Source organism: Suncus etruscus, chromosome 11 (assembly GCF_024139225.1).
Source record: "Suncus etruscus isolate mSunEtr1 chromosome 11, mSunEtr1.pri.cur, whole genome shotgun sequence".
Classification (NCBI taxonomy): domain Eukaryota; kingdom Metazoa; phylum Chordata; class Mammalia; order Eulipotyphla; family Soricidae; genus Suncus; species Suncus etruscus.
In genome coordinates this window covers 104,927,666-104,947,432 of record NC_064858.1, presented here as the reverse complement: position 1 = coordinate 104,947,432, position 19,767 = coordinate 104,927,666, and the positions used below count along the sequence as shown (strand labels likewise).

The 19,767-nt window shown below is 49.5% G+C and overlaps 1 protein-coding gene across 5 annotated transcripts in view; it reads right to left on the bottom strand.

Annotated features, from left to right (window-relative positions):
• IQSEC3 (IQ motif and Sec7 domain ArfGEF 3) overlaps window positions 1-18,989 on the bottom strand; it is a 115,783-nt gene extending 96,794 nt beyond the window's left edge. For all 5 annotated transcript variants that reach the window (XM_049783196.1, XM_049783197.1, XM_049783198.1 and 2 more), the window contains exon 1: window positions 18,319-18,989. In XM_049783196.1, the coding sequence (XP_049639153.1) occupies window positions 18,319-18,893 (575 nt within the window). In that variant the 5' untranslated portion in view covers window positions 18,894-18,989. The remainder of the gene's footprint in view (window positions 1-18,318) is intronic.
• Window positions 18,990-19,767: the final 778 nt, after the last annotated feature.

Below are 19,767 nucleotides of genomic sequence, written 5' to 3'. Positions count from 1 at the left end.
GACACCTGGCATTGCCTGGGACAAAATGCAGAGACATCCAAAATTATCCCCACACTTACACTCAATATAGATGAACTTCCCACACTGATGCACACACCTGCATAGAGACACATTCACTCTTGCTTATATGAAGACACACGGGCAGATTTATACACTCACCCCGACTAACATGAAGACACATCTGTACACGGACATTCTTGCTTATATAAACACAAGGCAGATTTCCACATTCACCCTTGCTTATATGAATACACGCAGGCAGATTTGCACATGCAACCATACAACCAACATGTGCCTCTACATGGGTCAAAATGAGTCCAGAAGGGGGCTGGAGAGATAGCATGGAGGCAAGATATTTGCCTTGCATGCAGAAGGTCATTGGTTTGAATCCTGGCATCCCATATGGTCCCCCAAGCCTGCCAGGAGCGATTTCTGAGCCTGCAGCCAGGAGTAACTCCTGAGAGAGCGCTGCCTGGTGTGACCCAAAAAAAACCCCCAAAAAAACAAACAAAAAAAATGAGACCAGAAAAACTCATACAAGCCCAGCATAGCGTAGAAACAAGCAGAGGATTGTGGGAAGAAAAATTGAGGAAATGTGCTAACATATTCTGATCATGACCTACCCCAGGCTTCTCTTCTAGGCTTAGTGGGTCCTCTGTGCTGGATTCCAACCCGTTTTTACCCTAAACAAAGCTGGCACCCAGCCCTTCCCCTTCTCTTTACACTTCTAAGGTTACCTAGATTGGGCTGGGCTAGGGAGAAATCTTTTGTCTGCCACTCCTTGTGGATTCCAGTGCTTAATAAAAACTGTGGTTTTGGAGGACCTCCCTCTCTTGCCCCAGGAGATGGAAAACTCCCAGACCACAGAGTTTCACCCTCTTCAGCTTGGTTTGGATTATTTCCTGTGGTGACCCAATTTCCCTGGGGTGGGATTATGGCGTGTGGCGCTTTACACTCTTACTTCTCTTTTGAAGCCCCAGTTTTCTCTGCCCCACGGACTCAGCTCTCCTCACTCCCCCATGACATCCCAGTGACTTTCCATCCCATGTACCCTGCCACCCTTTCCCTCACCCTCCCTCAGCCCCAGATCTTTGCCCAGGTTTTGTTTAAAGCTTTCTCTCATGTCTTCTCCAGCATTGATAGGATCTCTGTTCAAACACCACTTCCAGAGGGAGGGAGGTCTTCTCTGTCAAAACTAGCTTCCCAGCCATCTCTTTATTTCTTATAGTCCTTATGAATTTTTATGTACATGGGCTCATTTTCTTTGGTGTTTGGGGGGAACCATATGATTCTGGGAATTTAATCTGGTAGTCCCACATGCAAAGCATATGCTCTAACCCTTCATGGAGTTAGTATAAAACATATATGCAGTCCTCATTTTCTTGTTTTATTCCATTTTACTTTTGAGGGACTTGGGGGCCAAACCCAAGGGGGGCTTATTCTTGCCTCTGTGACTAGGTATCACTCCTGGCAGTGCTCAGGGAACCATATACTGTGCCAGAGATTGAACTGGGATTGGCCAATCAGAAGGCAAGCAAAAACCTGTTATTATCTCTTCAGCCTCTCATTATTTCATATCTGTCTCCTCCTCCTTTTTAAACTAACTCATCCCCCCTTCCCTTTCTTGTTACTACTGCAAAGTCTGGCAATGCAATGGGACCACACTCACTTGGTTGTGGTACTCACCAAGAATTGCACACTTCACTTATAAGGTTGGCACATACCTAGTAATGTTTGCCCAGAGACCCCCACACCTTTTGTTGTGCTGCCAGGATTGTAATCAGCTTGCGGAATGATGCCAGAGACTGAACTGGGGGGCTGGCTGGCCGCTTTGCCACTGAGCCATCCCTGGGCCCTTTGTCTTCCCCTCTTGAATGTGAGTTCCCTTTGTTCGTCATGAACCAGCAACCTAGCAAAGCCTGGCAGAGAGTAGGTGCTCGATACTCATTAAATGAATATACAGCTATGACTACAACCCTAGAGGAACAGAAATAAAAGTGTCCAACCCTCAATAGCAAAAACATGCCCAGTTTGCCTCTACAATCCATTCTCTTGATCAGCACAGCTCCTAGAGAATAATTTCCTGCCAGCCTCCAACTAACCCAATTGTTTACATCGTACAAGTGCAGATTTGTACATATGTGTCAATAAATGGATGCATGGAGGCAGATTTGTTCTGATGGGACTTTTACAGTGATGATGTCTGAGTGTTTAACACTCTGGGTTGTGATGCTTACACACAATTGGCTGCAGGGCACCAGAGACGGCCCTTTGTTCTGTTGCCGGAAATCACATACACCAATGCCACCAGCACTGCTCTTGGGGATATTCCAAGGATCAAACTCTCAGCCTCATGTTTGCTTGCAGGGCAGGTGCTCTGCCTCAGAGCCCTCCATGACCTTTATTAGTTCTCTGAGTAAGGCTCTGCATCCAAGTCCTGAGAATTCCATGTGCATTTGACTGGCAGGTCACTGGTGGAAAAGTTTCTCTTGGACCTTTGGTGCATGTTACTGCAAATGTCTGCGGGAAGGCAAGAGGAAATGGCGAGTTGTGGCTATCAGGGGACACAGCCTGCCAAAAATCACACTGCTAGGTCTGAGTCCAGATGTGACATCTTGTTAGGTGCTGGGATGGGCAACCTGGTTGTACCGGTCCCAAACTGCAAAACTGTCTGGGATGCCTATTGAGATAGTCTGCCCTGAACTCTTCCACCTCCCTATCCCACATCTGGGATGTGACTCCTTCAGAAAACCCTCTTTGTACCTGCTCTGTTTCTGATTTCCTGAACAACCTGGCAGGTAGGGCCTTTTGGGGGCTGTTGTCTGGTTCAAAAGTGCCACCCCCTTACCCCCACACTGCCCAAACTTGGGAGTTTGAGCATTCACTGTCTCTGCATTCACTGTGAGATCTCCCAGAGATCTCTGAGAACCTGCAAGATCTGGTATTATTAGGATCCCTTCTTTATCTTTTGGAGTTTTTTTTTGGAGGGGGGATCACACCTGGTGGCGCTCAGTGGTTACTCCTGGTTCTGTACTCAGAAATCACTCCTGGCAGGCAAGGGGGAACTGTAACTCCACCCTGGATTTAGGTGTACCTACCTGAGACCCGCCCATTTCTGGGAGGGGGGGGTCTTGGGAACCGGATATTACGTGTAACCTTACCTGCAAGACCCCTCCCATTCCGGGGAGTGGTCTTGGAAGGTTATATAAAGCCTTTGACCCAGGGGATTAGGGTCTTTGCCTCTTTTGGTCTTTGACCAGCATGGAGGTCAAAGGAAGATGGCTGGAAGGAGTTAAGATGCAGGGCCAAGAATAACTAGTGCTTGAAAGGTTATGATGTAGGCCACATACATGTGGTGGATAGGGTATGAATAAAGCTGATGCTTCCTGATGCCTGATGCCTGTGAGTGAATTCAATACCCGTCGCTTTCCTGAACCCCAGACCCGCCGGTTGATGGGGGATGAAGCCATGTGGCCGGGGCCTAAGGACAAAGGCATCCATCCTTCACCATCCATTGCCATCCAGATCCATCGTTAATTATTTAATTCAACAGGGGACCATATGTAATGCCAGGAATCGAACCACCATCCATCCTGGATAGGCCATGTTGCAAGGCAAATGCCCTATTGCTGTGTTATCTCTCCAGCCCCCATTTCTTTATCTTTTTTTTTTTTTACCCAGAGCACTTGTTCCATTAGACCTACTTTATGTTTTCATTATATAGTTTTTTGGTCTTTATTCACTCTTGGCAGTGCTGAGGGGACCATATGGGGAGGCTGGTGAAATATGTACAAGGCAAGTGCCCTATATGCTAGACTACCTCTCCAGTCTTTTCATTATAGATCTTATTTATTTTTATGTCTTAAGCATCATGAAGGGATTTGGGGGACGATCATTAGTGTATTCTGCTCATACACACAGCAGAACTAGGCCCACGATAGGTGATACTTGACAGATGCCATCAACATCTGTTGATGTGATGCGATGCAGAAAAGAGAACAAGAATTTGTCAGCCATAGAACTAAAAGCTGGTTTCATTCTTAGTACGGTCTAGAGTCTACAAAGCCTGTGTGAGAGTGGGAGAGGAGGGCGTGTTGAGAACCTCAGTTTATTTCTCAGATAGTTCAGAAAGAATTCCTAAAGGAAGTTTTAAGGTTTCAGGAAGGTGAGTTTTAAGAGCTCATCTTTTTCCCATTTTGACTAGAAACTGACTGCTCACAGAGTGCCTCAGAAAACAGAAATGAGGCCCGAAGAGATAGCACAGCGGCGTTTGCCTTGTAAGCAGCCGACCCAGGACCAAAGGTGGTTGGTTCGAATCCCGGTGTCCCATAGGGTCCCCCGTGCCTGTCAGGAGCTATTTTTGAGCAGACAGCCAGGAGTAACCCCTGAGCACCACCGGGTGTGGCCCAAAAACCAAAAACCAAACAAACAAACAAAACAAAACAAAACAACAACAACAACAAAAAACAAACAGAAATGAGGCAAACCAGAAGAGTTGGGAAGAATTTTGAGGCTGACAAGTACTTTCTGGGAATCTTATTTTGACTGCAATTTTTGGATATTAGCAACAGTATCTGTAGAAATCTACAGCAGATGGAGAACCCAGCAGAATGGAATCCCTCCATAATAGTTACTTCCTTTCCCCTTGGAAAGCCCACCCCAAAAGATGAGAGAGACGTGGACTGCCCAGGGCTTACCTTCCAAACTCTGGGCAGATAAAAAGGATCAGCATCCCCAGTGATATAAGAGAATACTTTGCAGCTATTAAAAAGAATGAGATGGGGCTGGAGCAATAGTACAGTGGGTAGGACACTGGCCTTGCATAATGGCCAACAGGGGTTACATCCTGGAATCCCACGGGTCCCCGAATACTGCTAGGAGTGAGCCCTGAGTTCAGAGCTAGGAGAAAGCCCTGAGCAGCCTAGTATGTCCCCCCTTCTCCTCCTAAACTCTCCTGTCCAGCTCCACAAAAGAGCCCTGATTTCCTCAGATGGATCCCAAATGTGATCTGGAACAAAAATAGCAAAGTGATGGTTCAGGAAAGTGTGTGTGTGTGTGTGTGTGTGTGTGTGTGTGTGTGTGTGTGTGTGTGTGTGTGTGTGTGAAGAAGGGGTGACCAGGCTACTTTGGTTACAACTTTGAAATACAGGAAAGCATTTGGGGGTGAGGAAGAGACTCCAGTAAAGTAGAAGGTGGAGGGGTGTTTTGGGGAGGAGGAAGGTAGGTGGGGGTCCTATGGAAGGTAGAAAGACTGTCATACTGTCTCACTCTATCTTATGAGCTGTCAATGAGGGAAAGGCAGAGGGAGTAGTACAGCCAGGACTAAGCCCTGATGACACTCAAGGGGGTGGGTGGGTTTGGCTCAAATATACCCCACACCCCAGTAAAAAAAAAGGAAATCTAATTATGAGTCTTTTGGCAACAGACACAGGGAGGTGAGAAATAAATTCTTCCTATAAAAAGTACATTCTGGGGTTGGAGAGATAGCACAGCGGTGAGGCATTTGCCTTGCATGCAGCCGACCCGGAACAGACCTGGTTCGAATCCCAGCATCCCATATGATCTCCCAAGCCTGCCAGGAGTGATTTCTGAGCCCTGAGCCAGGAGGAATCCCCGAGAGCTGCTGTGTGTAACCCAAAACCCAAATAATAATAATAATAATAATAATAATAATAATAATAATAATAATAATAATAATAGCACATTCTGCCCTAGTTCTTGCCAGAAGGGTTCCCCCAAATAACAAAAACTGCCATGCCTTTTGAGTCCTCTCTTAGGGCCAAACACTTGCTTTGCTGGACCCTTTTTTGGCTTTCAGGAGACTAGCACTTTGTGTAGCCCCATTTTACAGAAGGGCACTTCTAGATTCTAACCTGCACAGAAAACGCGCTAGAGGGATAGTGGTGGGGGAAGATCTGCAGCCAGCCCTTCATGGACTCTTTTCTTATCTGGCTTGGGCAAGAAAGGTAAGGTGCATGTGTTTCTGAAAAAAAAATAAAATAAAATAAATCACAGGAAAACACGGGCAGGCTCAGAGAGGGCTGGGGCCTCTTGCCTTGGGGTGTCTCAGAAGCGGTGGGTGCGGGGTCGGTAGGAGCAGAGCATCCTTGGCCAGACCCCCTGCAGGGTCCATCCAACCCTTGATGTCTTAATGTCTTGCCCTTCTCCAAACGGGGGTGCATCTCATAGCAGAGGGTCTTAGGAGGGGGCGCGAGGGGGTGTCTGAGTGAGTGTGGAAGGAGCGAACCTCCAGGCTCCTACCTTTGTGGGGAGCAGCCTAGGGAGGCAGGCCTTGTTCTGAAAGGGGGTGCTGGGCTGCAGAAGCAGCAACAGCAGCTGGAGGAGCAGTGGTCCTGATGACGCAGCCAGAGCGCAAGATGCTGCTGGATCCCTGGTCCCTGGGTCCCCCCTGGCTAGCGGCAGGGATGCGCTAGGAGGAGTGGGGAGGAAAAGGGGTGCTTCCAGACGCCGTGGGCGGACTGGCAAAGAAGGGGGGACAGCCAGACTCTGCTCAGGGAAGGCCCCTGAGCAGCGGTGGGAGGAGAAGGCGCGGGGGCTCCTGGCCTCCCACATCTACATCTTTCCCGGTGGGAGCGCCCAAGGCGGGTGACTCAGCACGGGGGTGCTTGCGCATGGCTTTCCCGCGCCAGGACTTGGGGGGCGTCCCCTTGGGGGCCCCTGGGAGCTCGGCGGGGGCCGGGAGACTCCAGCCCGCTTGTCAGCAGCTCGCCCGGCCGCCCACACAGCCCCTCTCCATGCTGAGAAGCCAGCTCCAGGGAACCGGAGAGCCGCGCTGCTGCAGGGCTTTCCCCAAGATGGACTACCACTTGGGGGTCCCCAGCAGGAAGGTGGGGTGCTGGGTCTGGAGGTAGAAGAGCTGGCCCAGAGCTGGCCCCTGCAATAGCACCCCTGCTTTTAGGCACCAAGTCCCCCAGGGAAATACCTGCGGTGCAATTTAGACCCTGCAGTCTTTTCTAGAACCCTCTGTTCTTGGGCCCATCTAAGGGGTTCCCCTCTTCCCCCATGTTCAGCAGCCTGGAAAAAGGAGCCTTGAATGTGGTCTCCCTTCCCCTCCTGGGCTTCTTCGCATAAACTGGGTCTTTCCTTGCTGCAGCAAAGTCTTACAAGCAAGGACTGTGGAGAGAGGAGGGGAAACAAGGGCAGAGAAGAATGTCCTCAGCTAGTAGAGGGGACATCAAGACCCAGAAGGGACCCACGCATGCACTTGGGGGGGTCTGAGAGTGTGGGCATGGGGTGGCTTTGAGCCCCCCCCCCATCCCCTGCTCTCCAGAGCTGCGCAATGCAGATGTCTCTCTCCCTGTCCAGAGCTTCCACTGGGTCTTCTCCAATGGGTTCTTGGGACTTTAGCATTAAAGATGCCCAAGGAGCCCTTTGGGAAGCGTCCAGGGCTTCCCTCTCTTTTCTTTTTGGGGAATGGAAAGTTTGGGTCACATCTGGCGGTGCTCGGGGGGTTACTCCTGGCTTTGCGCTCAGAAATCGCTCCTGGCAGGCTTTGGGGACTGTATGGGATGCCCAGGATCAAACCCGATTCATCTTGGGTAGGCTGTGTGCAAGGCAAACGCCCTACCGCTGTGCTATCTCTCCGGCCCCCCTCTTTCTAAAGAGCAGACTGTAAACGGGCAATCCTGCAATCAGCCTCAAGCAGGAGATTCCCAACTGCTTTGGAGAGTCTTTGTGGCCGTTCCTGATTTTAAAAGCATCGTTGTGCTGAATCGATGTGTGGTGTGAAGTCTCTGGGTAGACTAGACCCGAATCACTTATCAAGGAAGAACTTGGGGGATTCGCCTGCCTCTGCCTGGGAGTGCGTTTCTGGATGGAGGTACCACAGCTGGGTTCATGGGAGGCCCCCTGAGCCCTACAGGTCAGTGGCACCCTGGAAGCTGCCACAGCTTGGCTCAGCCAGGTGCATTGCAGCTTGCCAGGCCTCAGACAGCGCCCCACTGCTGAGCTGCCAACACTTCACAGAGAGTTGCAGAGGCCCTCCCTGTCCCAAACCACCCGGCTGCCTTTGCTGCCACACACGTTCCTCCATGGCCTGGTCTCCTTCCTGCTTAGAAGGAACAAGGGACACCGGACAGGTGTAGAGTCCCTCCCATTCTAGAGGGAGCTAGCCAGAGGGGGGAAACAGATCCTGGGGACAAAGGAAAAGGATCCCCAAGTTTGGGCAGTTGTGGCCAGACAGGGCATTGGGGGAAGGTAGACCGAGGTTGTGGCTGAGCGTCCTCTAAGTGCCATCCTTCTGTGGTGTGGGATGGCTGTGTCCCACTTCCCTGGGTCACATTAGTAGGCTTACTGCACTCCCCTGTGCAGCCTTACCCCTCAGTCCCACAGCATACCCACCCCAGATACATCCCCTTTGTGCTCATGTTTTCCTTAATAGCCCTCACTGCCCAGTTGAGAAATGGTAATAGAAGGCCTGCAGTCTAGAAACGGGTGCCCTGCAGCCAGCACTCTGTCGTTTTCTATCCAGGGACATGATCCCAACTGAGACCTTTTGTGCCTATCCTCATAGATCTACTGTCCATTTCTGGCTTGATCTGCCTGCTAGAGGGAGGCTGATGAGAGAGAGAGAGAGAGAGAGAGAGAGAGAGAGAGAGAGAGAGAGAGAGAGAGAGAGAGAGAGAGAGAGAGAGAGAGAGAGAGAGAAAGAGAGAGAGAGAGAGACAGACAGAGAGAGAGACAGACAGAGACAGACAGAGACAGAGACAGACAGAGACAGACAGACAGACAGACAGAGACAGAGACAGACAGAGACAGAGACAGACAGAGACAGACAGACAGAGACAGACAGACAGACAGACAGAGATAGACAGAGAGAGACAGAGAGACAGAGAGAGATAGAGAGAGTCAAAGAGAGACAGAAAGACAGAGACAGAGACAAAAAACAGAGTTTGTTTACTGAGATGAGACAATCACCCAAAGACTTTCCTTGGTTCCTCCTTAATGCAGCTTCCAGGCAAAGGACTGTGAAGGTAAGAAATGGGGGGGGGGTGTCAGTGGGAGGGGTGGGCTCCCCATGGTCCTCATTCCTCCTAGCTTGCTTTAAGAGCTGAATCTCTGATTCAGCATAGAGTGAGTAGGGTTACTTGCCTGTGGCCAACTTCTGTTCAATCCTCAGTATCCCATATGGCCCCCTGAACCTGCCAGGAGTAAACCCTGAACATAGACATAGACCCAGGGGTAAACCTTGAGCACCACAGTACATGACCCCAAAACAAACACCAAAACACCACCGTTGAACCTAAGCCCAATCCACTCTTAAAGAGGGGCCTTCCTCCAGCTGAGACCTTCCTTTCCTCCTCCAACAATTATGGGCGTTCTAAGCTTTACCTCTGAAAAGTTCAGCCATTCAGTGCTTATGAAATACCTACTGCATGTTGAGTCGGTCTCTCCCAGGTCTTATCTTCTTCAGTCTCAGAGGATACTAATCTCTACTGCTTACTGCTCCTGTCTTCCCACTTCTTCCAACCCCACACAGACCCCAATAGGACTGTGTGAATTTCTTACACCTAATATTATATTATATTACACATAATACTGTAAGAGTCTAGAAAGACTCAAAGGAGCTTACCAAGAATCAGGACACTAACTTTCTGCCAGTTGACAATGCCACATGAGACTCATAAGGAAGGAATTTTCTTTCCAGTTCAGGTAATTCCTTTTGCAAGATATTCCAATATGGAAGTGACCTCCTTTTTGCTTATGAAGCCCAGACAGGGCAATGCCAATCCCCTGTAAGACTCAGTGGAGTTGAAGATCACACAGGCTTCTAATGGGCCCTTCGACTCATGTACCTCCTGCCCTAGCTCTTTGTCACAGCATCCTCCCTCATAACCTGTTTTCAGAAACTGCTCAGATCAACTCTCCTGTGAAGCATAAAGGGCTGATGTACATAAATATGTTGTTTTTCCCTGGTCCTAGGAGTATTTGCATTTTAACAAGGGAATAACCTTGAAGTGCCCAGTAGAATATATAATATGAAATGGCTAGTGGAAGTGAGACATTCTAGAAACACAGAGACTCCCCAGGTCCTCTAAACCCTAGAACTGACGGTCAGTTTAGCCCTGCACTCCCTCAGAGCAGTTGACCAGTTCTTGGCCTCCACTATTGGCAAGAGCACTGGTTCAAGCTCTGGTTCTCCCTCTAACGAGCCCAGAAACACCAGACCTTTCTCTCTCAGGCAGGGCAGGTCTCCTCCTTTGCCAAATGAGAAGTTGGGACCACGGCACTTTCTAATCTAGAACATCTCCAGTGCTGACACTGACCTGACTCCCAGGGCCGGGGGAGGGGGGGAATGAGAAATCCTGGCCCAGCTTCTGAAGCCCTCCTTCCCTTTAGCACTGGCCTTGATTAAATGGCCCGGTGCCCGTCCAGAGCTCGGTCTTGGACAGTTCTGCAATGCAATGCCCTCTGTCCACTGCCTCCTGCCTGCCCGCTGGGGAGGAAAGGTACTACTGGCACATGGCCCATGCACAGGTCTTACCAAGTTACATAAGCTCCCGAATGGGCTATTCCAAACAAAGAACAACAGCAAATGGCCTGTCCCTGGCACTCCTCTCTCTCTCTTCCTCCCTCCCTCCCACTTCCCTCTACCTTCTCTCCCTCCCTCTCTCTCCCCCTATTCTCTCTTCCCCCCTTCTCTCTCTCCTTTCCAAACAGCTTAACCCTTTATTTAGGGCCAGAGAAAGAAGGCAGCATCTTTTCCCAGTCACCTCCCAAACACTCAAACACATGACCCCCACCCCCCATTCTTCCCTGTCTTTGCCTACTGTGCTTTCCAGCTTCCTGACTCAGTGCCCTGCAAAAAGCAGACCTGATCTTTTGATCCCAGAGTGTGAGGATGCCAAGAGAGGGATTAGTTCTCCTGGCAAAGAAGCCAAAGAGGTTTTCCTGGTTCAGACACAGTCCCTCTTCCTCCTCTTTTGTCCTTGACTAGTCTGTTTATACATGGGACTATTGCCACACCACCACGACCCTGCCCATTTAGGAAATGGAGACCATGTTTGTCAAAATGGTGTGTTGGATTATAACACAGATTTCTTCTATTTTCTCAAGAGCAAATGATCTTAAAATGCAACCCAGAGGATTGAAGTGTAGCATAAGGAAGCAGTTCCCTACTATGAAGTGGTGAGACCTTCTCACAGCTCTCAAAGCGATGCAGTTTGTCATCTTGCCGGCTGCATTTCAAGGTAAGCGCCACATATATGTGGCTGGGATAGTTCCACATTGGAGCCACTTTGTTAAAAAGTTATACCAGTAGCTGAGGAATAGGCACAGGCTGAATGGTAGCTTGTTGAGACACTCAGGGGTTCCTCCTGGCTGTGTGCTCAGAAATCGCTCCTGGCTTGGGGGATCATAAAGGATGCTGGGGATCGAACTGAGGTCCATCCTGGATCAGCCACATGCAAGGGAAATGCCCTACCTCTGTGCTATCACACAAGCCCCTAATTCTTGGTTTCTTTATCTGAAACTATTCCAGTATTCAGTGCTAACAATGTGTTCAGATTAGTGCTAAGCAAATGATACCATCTAATTTGCCTACTTTACAATAACACTTTAAAGATAATATTAGTCCTTATTTTTATAAATGAAGGGTGGGGAGAAAGATACATCATTCATTTTGTAAATATGCAGAACTAGTTGGTAGTAAAACACGATTCAGGGCTGGAGAGATAGTACAGCAGGTAGGGCATGCAGCTGACCTGAGTTGGATCCTCAGCAACCCATATAGTACCCCAAACTCCATCAAAAGGGATCTGATCCCTAACTTCAGAGTCAGGCGTAATCCTTAAATGCTGCCAGGTGTGGCCCAAATCCCTCCCCCCAAAAAAAGAGTAGGACCCATAACTAGGAATGAATGCTTGCTTGCAAAGCCCTCATTTTTGACCATCTCATCTTGAAAATTCCACAAGGCTATAGTTTTGTTAAGTTCCTTTTAGGCTTAAAAAACAAACACCTCACTTCTCTCTTGCTCTTGAGCCTTTCCTGCTGTACCCTGTGACTCCCACAAACTCATCTCCCTCTCCACTCTAAGATAGAAAACACCACCCCTCTCCTCCATGGTGACAGAATTCTCCTATCATCCTGTATGAGAATTCAGGCTTAATGCTCAAAATTCCTGCTACATGGCCTCACCTATGGAAGACCTACCAGGCAGAATGGTAGGCTCCTTCAACTTTTTACCAAGAAACCCCCTACCTACTTGCTGCTGCCCTGGGTTCAAAGTCTTGGAAAGTATGTTTGGACCCCAGTGAAACAATGTTTGAGCTTTCCAGCAAGGTTAGTTTGAAAATCTTTACACAGATTCAGGATCCAAGTGTGTTTTGACTTTTGACTGTGGCTTTAGTTATTCAACCTAGCTGCCCTTTTGTTTTGTTTTGTTTTGTTTTCATGTCACCATCCCATTCATTCTTTCTCCACCAGGACCTGACCTGCTGCCTTTTTCATAAGTGACCTTTGAAACTCAGGAGGCACAAAGGCTTGCTAAATCAGCAGTACCAACTACTGCTCCTCTGGCTTGGTTTCAGGCCAGTGGGAAATTGCACCAGAATGCCTCCCTGAGGACCTGGGTCTAAGAGTAAGCACCAGGACAAAGGAGGTAAAGCAAAGCAGAGGGAAGCAAGGTAAGGAAGAAGGACTAACCTGGGTATTCCCAAGGCAAGAGATCTCTGAATTGTACTCGTTGGGGATAAAAGAAAGGGGAAAACAGCAGTGTGGGTTCTTAAGAAGGTAAGAGGTGGCAAATCTTTTGAAGAGCCCACTCCATGCCAGTTTCAGAAAAGTGAGAAGATACATAACATCTCCCATGGAGCCTTATTGGGATCCTTTTTCTTTTTTTTCTGGTTTTTGATTTTTGGGTCACACCCGGCAGCGCTCAGGGGTTCCTCCTGGCTCTATGCTCAGAAATCGCTCCTAGCAGGCTCGGGGGACCATATGGGATGTGGGGATTCGAATCACCATCCTTCTGCATGAAAGGCAAACGCCCTACCTCCATGCTATCTCTCCGGCCCCTTTTGGGGTCCTTTTTCAACTGACCAGCTGGAACTCCCTCATTTCTGGACACAAGGGGAGAAGGAGAGTAGACAGGTTGGTTGAACATTATTCATCATGGTGGTTTCCAAGTACACAGGCTTTCTAGCCATGAAGTACACTAGAACCTTGATTTACCCTGTCAGAAGGGAAAAGCCTCCCAGTATGGTGGGAGGTAACAGGGCAGAAATGACTGGAAAGTAGGTGCAACCATATATGTGTGGACACAATACAGATATCTCCGTGGATTAATCTTCCCGGCTCTCTGCTCTTTCTCTCTAGCCTTGCTTGGCTCTAAATATTCCTGACATATGCCCTTGACTCTAGCTATGAAATCTTCTCTCCAGGAGAATATGATGTCTGCTCGCCCTTTTTACCCCCTGCTGTTCTAATAGAAGTTAAGCCTAGGCAGTGGCATTCTGCTTACGCTTGCTTAGTTGTTTCTAGAATGTCTCATGTTGGAACGAGGGATGTTTCTTTCCACGGCATTTTGTGCAATGATTTTGAATGGACTGGACACTTGATTCATTGAACTGACTGACAGATCATCATACTCTCAGTGGCTTCCAGAATGGGTCACCTCTGAGCCGAGAAGCCTGTTGTCTTTGCTACAATCAGCATCTTACACTATTCAGATTCCAGGAATCCTCTAGCTAGACCTCAGATCTAGCCAATATGAAACCAAGGATTTCAAGGGAAGATCCAAGATGCATGTGTAAAGGATGAAAGAGAGGAGACTTCCCGAGTAACTTTCAATGCAGTAGAGGATAGAAGAAAGGGAGAGAGAGGTCAGAGATAGGACAGTATGAGGCACTTGCCTTGTACGTTACAGACCTGGGCCCAGTCCCCAGCACCTCAAGTCCAGCAGGATAGATCCTGGAGCATTACCAGGTGTGGATCAAAAACAGAGAGAGAGAGAGAGAGAGAGAGAGACAGACAGACAGACAGACAGACAGACAGACAGACAGAAAGAGACAGAGAGAGAGGAAGAAGGAGAAAGACAGGGGGAAGAAGGAAGGTCAGTTCTGGTGTGCGAGCCCAATTTGAAATATTATGCAAGAATCTTACCCAGCCTTCCATAATCTTCTCCCTAGGGGCTTTTGGACATGGTCAAGCTCTGGGATCCACAGGCTTTAAGTACATGACTGCTTCAAAGAACTGCTCAAACAGAGACACCATGTTCACAGTAAAGCCAGCACATTTGGTGGGGTCATGTGCTTACGGCATAGAGGAGACTTTGCCAGGTCACTCTGAGGTTCTGACTCCAGCCAGGAGAGGAATAATCAATTCTGGAGATGCTGTGAGCCTTGATTGAAAAAATAAAGAGGAGGAAGCTCCGATTGCAGTTTTCATTAAGAGGCAAAGCAGTGGGGGCTGGAGCTTAGCAGAGCCAGGATGCCTGCAGAGAAGGAATTTTAACCCCTGGAGTGTCTTTTTTCCATGACATCACTTTATGCACCCACATTCACATGATCACTTCCTTGATCTGACCTCCAAGGTGACCACCTCAGTATCTCCCTCAGGGGAAAGATGAACAGAAGTCAGATCTCCACATATTAATTAACATTTTCATATTAATGCAGATCAGATGATAATTTAAGAACCCATCATTCCCACGGACTGGATTCCCTAGGGTTCAGCCTCTTCTAGATTTGGGTAGGAAGAATTCTGGGGATGAGACAGAGATAACACTGGAAAGAGATAATCTTTCTAATACAGTTCCTAGTAATCCTCCCCACCCACTGACAAACTCTCCAGGAGCATAAGCTCACTCTTATGAAGCCAGAGAAACAAGTAAGATGAAGCAAGAAACAAGAGTAGATTTAGAGGCCGGTGAGGTGGCGCTAGAGGTAAGGTGTCTGCCTTGCAAGCGCTAGCCAAGGAAGGACCGCGGTTCGATTCCCCGGCATCCCATGTGGTCCCCCCAAGCCAGGGCAATTTCTGAGCACTTAGCCAGGAGTAACCCCTGAGCATCAAATGGGTGTGGCCCAAAAAAAAGTAGATTTAAGTCAAAATGATGATCCAGAACCTGAGAGAGCTCAAAGGGTTGAGCTCATGCTAGGCATGAAGGAGTTCTAGCTTCAGTCCTTAGTACCCAAACCAACACTGCAGTGAACCTCAAGCCCAGACCTAGGAACAACCACTATCCACTTCCAAGTATGACTCTCAAACTAAACTGTCATCCAAGGACCCCAAAAGATGTCAGAAGTTGTCTTCCTACTTTAGTCATGGCCAGAACTGGCTCAACAAGGAGCTTCTTAAGAGAAATAGACTTGCAAGCTCTTTCCAGGGAGCAGGCTGTTGGCTCTGCTTGTCTCAACCATGCATGGAGATCCCCTCCTTCTGCACTCCCCGGAGGATCTACCTCAGCACTGCTGAGAAGTATGAGCAGAGGAGGACAAATCTATAACACTAGGGTCATGGGTAGAGAGCAGAGTGAGGTCAAACATATACTAGGTAGGTACAGCTGGTAGGGAGCTTGCCTACCTTGCATGGATTCATCCTGGGTTCAATTCTTCCCATATTCCATATTGTCCCCCAGGTCCCACCAGGGGTTATTCCTGAGGACAGAGTCAGTAGTAAGCACTGGCAGTTATGCCCCCCTGCCATTCCCCCCAAAAAGTGATTCTTTTCAATGAAACAACTTAGATTGAAAATAGCCAAATGGTAGGGAGAATTAGATGTTTCAAAAGAAACGAAAGGCATCCAGCCATTCCAGATGAGCATGTTTTTCACATCTAGAGGGAGGACGTGAGGCTGGTATATCTGCACTCTAAGTCCCCGGATAACCGAGCCTGAGGATAAAGTGGGAAAGCTGGAGAACCTAAAAATATAGGGGAAGCAACTGGTGGTCTCAACCTTTATAAGAGTCTAACTCTATTTTCCACAGGAATGATTTCTAACAACCTCCACTCTCCCTCCATCATTCTGACAGGTCCTTGAGTTTTATTTTGTCTCACTAGGAAGCTAAAGCAAGTCGAGGGAGAAGAAGAGATATGAACAGTAGCCACAGATGCATCCAGATAGTTCTTAAATCCCTGGGTTCCTAGAAAGAGCACCCAAGCAGATGATTTGGGATTCCTTTAGTTTTAGTGGAGGCCACAGCAAAGTCCTTAGTCAAGGAAAAGTATCTTTCCTCAGTCCCCTGAAGGGATGCTAAGAAAGTGAGAATGTAGTAGAAGAGTAGAGAGATATCAAAGAGCATTGGGGAAGAAGAGGGGAAGAAATGCAATTGCTAGGAGGCAATGGCTCCTTCTAGAAAATAGAATGGACAGTACTCTCCCCCCCCCCCATTTAGAGCATTCTGGAAGAGTGTTATCCTTGCCTGAGTCATGGGTTTTGAGGAAACGAACGTTCTGCTTTTTTATACTAAATGAGGAGAGAAAATGAAAGAGAAAGCGGGAACAAATGGGCTGTTGAGGGAAGAAAACTGAGTTTTCAGGCTGGGAGATAGCTCAAGGGCTGGACAGGTTTGATCCACAGCACTCTGTGGCCTCCTGAGCACAGCAGAGTGTAGACCTACTGATTTCCAGCATAGCTAGAGATGCTCTCCCTCCTCCAAAATGAAAATTTCCTTTTCTTAGACTTTGAATCAAATATTTTAAGAATACCAAGTCAGATCATCTTTTATTTGTTTGTTTTGGGGTCACACCTGGCTCAGGACTTAGTCCTGGCTCTGCATTCAAGGCTTTGTCCTGGCTCTGCATTCAGAGATCACTCCTGATGGGTTCAGGGGACGGATCCATATGAGCATCAAACTCAGGTAGGATGTTTGCAAGGCCAGTGCCTTATCCACTGTAATATCACTACTCTAGCTTCCAAATTATCCTAGATATTCACCTCTACAACCTCATGGTTTGGCTAAACCTATTCTGTGAGCTAATGGGTCTGGACCCAACTCCTCTGATATGACTGCAGATGTGAGGAGAAATGAGCTTTTAAGGAATGCAACCAGTCTCTCCAAGTATCCCCAAGCTAAAGCAGAGATTAGAAAAATCTCCCCCCCCCAGCTTCTTTAGCATTTCCATTCTCATGAGTAGGTACTGATTAGGTACCCATTTTTACTGAGCTATTCTTCTGTGGGTTTCCCATCACCTGTTTAATCTGAGAAAGAAAGCCCACATGACCAGAGCCTTCCCATAGAAGACTATTCTCTCCCAGTGCCTTTCCTCTCTCCCCAGATTCCATGCTCATGGATCTTGGGAGTGAAGGTCCCCAGAGTCCCTCTTTGTGGTTTCATGATCATGTTTCTCTAAGAACTCAACCAGGGATTTCAGTCGTCATCACCAAAAAAGCAGAGGGAAGCAAGGATTCCCATCATCAGCCATAACAGAGATTTCAGCAGGAATGACATCCAAATACCAACTCCTTTGCCAACTGTCTGTCTCATCGTTGTTCATTTCCCACAATTGCCAGCTATTCTGCACCGAAAGCCTTCTTGAGTCAGAGGAAAATGCTGAAATCAGATTGAGTCCTCATATTATAACCCAGTCCTCTGTTGACTTGAGAGGCTGTGTTTCCTGACATCTCCTGTGGTTCTGTGGGGATTCAGAAAAAGCCCACCCAGGTCAGAGCAGCATATGCCCCCCCACCCAACTGAACTACTCCTGCCTTTGGCTCCCACTGCATCAGTTAAAGAGGCACCTTCTTCCTCTGGGAGATGCTTTGTCCCACTACCCTCTTCCTCAAACTCCACATTTCTCACACCATTTCTACTCATGTGCCTTGGCCCCAGCCTCTTCGATTCCCCGAGAGTCCAATTCGATTCTTCTGGAGCTCTACCCTTTGGAAACTCTTAGCACAGCTCTTCCAAGCCTGTCTTTTGAAAATATTATGTTGTCCATTCAGATCTTTTTACTACCCGAATTCCCTCCCAAGATTTTCCCAACTTAAAAAGATGCGACTGTTGTCTTTCCTTCACGTTCAGTCTTTGCCCCAACTTCTTCCCACTCTTGTCCCCTTTAAAACCTGACTATTCACAACATCCCCATTTCAAAGACTTTGAAATGCTTTTGCTCCCAAAGCTGCCCTGGATCCAACAAAACATCCCTCTCGATCCAACATCCCTCCAGCAAACCCCTCTTAAACATTCCTCCCACTCCCCCAAATCTCCTTGAACCACTTCTATTCCCAAAGCATCTTCTCGCCCTTCACTTCAGGGAACCCCAACCCCCAGATCCCCCCACCTTGTCGCCTCCTGGTACCCCTTTTGCCTCCTATTCTCTCACCTCCAAGACCACCCCTCCATGCCTAACTTCCCCCACTCACTCAGGTCTCCTGCTCAGGACGCCCTTGCCGAGGGCGGCGGGCGATTTGTGCTGAAGGAGGGTCCCTGCGGCGGCGCAGCAAGTCTGGGGACGCTCCTTCTCCTTGTCGGCTCCTCCGGGGGTCCCTGGGGCCACGGGGTGCTGCTGGTGGGGCGACTGGGGGGGTGCCTGCGCCCTGCCACTGGGGCCCTGCTGGGGCTGCGGCGGGAGCTGTCCGTGGTGCTGAAGCTCCGGCTGCGCGGGCGGGAGCTGTCCGTGGTTCTGAAGGTGCTGAAGCTGCTCCTGGGCCCCGGGGGAGCCGGCGGCGGCGGCGGGGCGGCTGGTGGGGGTCCCCGGGGTGGCCGGACGCGGGGCTGCTGGCGCCGGGGGCACGAGCCCGGGCGGAGGCTGCGCTTGCAGCAGCTGCTGCTGCTCCCACAGGCTGCGGTTCTCGGCGCTGAGCTCGTCCAGGCGCCGCTCCAGCTCGTCGATGCGCTGGCGCTGGGTGTGGATGAGGCTCTGCTGGTTCTGCACGATGGCCGTGAGCTCCTTGAGGTAGAGCACGGCGCGCACCGGGTTTTCCAGCAGGCTCTCCATGCCGCCCGCCTGCGCCCGGCCCGGCGCCTCGGAGGGAGGGCGCGCAGGAGCCCCGCAGCTCCGGCAATGCGCTGGGCCGGCCTCCCTCCCTCCCTCCGGCCCGACCAGGCGCCTCCCTGCGCCGCGTCACCGCCAGCCGGGTCCGTCCTCGCACACGCGCGGGGTCCACCCACGGCCCGCCCACTCCGGGGCTGCGTGCGGGAGTCTCCGCCTGCCTGCTGCAGGGCTCCGGGAAGAGGCCCAGAGGCTGGTTGGTGCCCGAAGAGCTTTGGGGAGCCTGACAGCTCTCTGAAATGATCTCTCTCTCTCTCTCTCTCTCTCTCTCTCTCTCTCTCTCTCTCTCTCTCTCTCTCTCTCTCTCTCTCTCTCTCTCTCTCTCTCTCTCTCTCTCTCTCTCTCTCTCTCTCTCTCTCTCTCTCTCCCCCCCCCCCCCCTTGGGGGAGTAGGGGTGAAGGGGAGAGAAATCCTGCAAGACAAGGGAGAAAAGGATGCCGAGGTCCTGGGGAAAGTGAAGGGCAAAAAGAGAAGAACAAAAAGAACAAAAGGAGTTGGGGGGTTTTGGTGGTGGGTGAGAGGGTTGCAATGGTGAAGGGGGGTGTTCTTTTTTTTTTTTTATGAGTGAAACCCAACTACAGACATGTTTGTCATCATGGTGCTTAAATAAGGATGTTGAGAGAGAGAAAGAGAGAGGGGGAGGGCAGGGAAAAGGGCGCAGAGATACAGAGGACATCACAGGGTCCGAAAGGTTCCCTAATCCTTTTTTCCTAGCTTCTGTCCTCCCACAGGCTGGGGGTCCATCCTAAAGACCTTCCTTCCGGAGGCGACATCTCGCATCTTTTATACTCAGCAACGGTTCTGCTAGGGATTTCCCTGG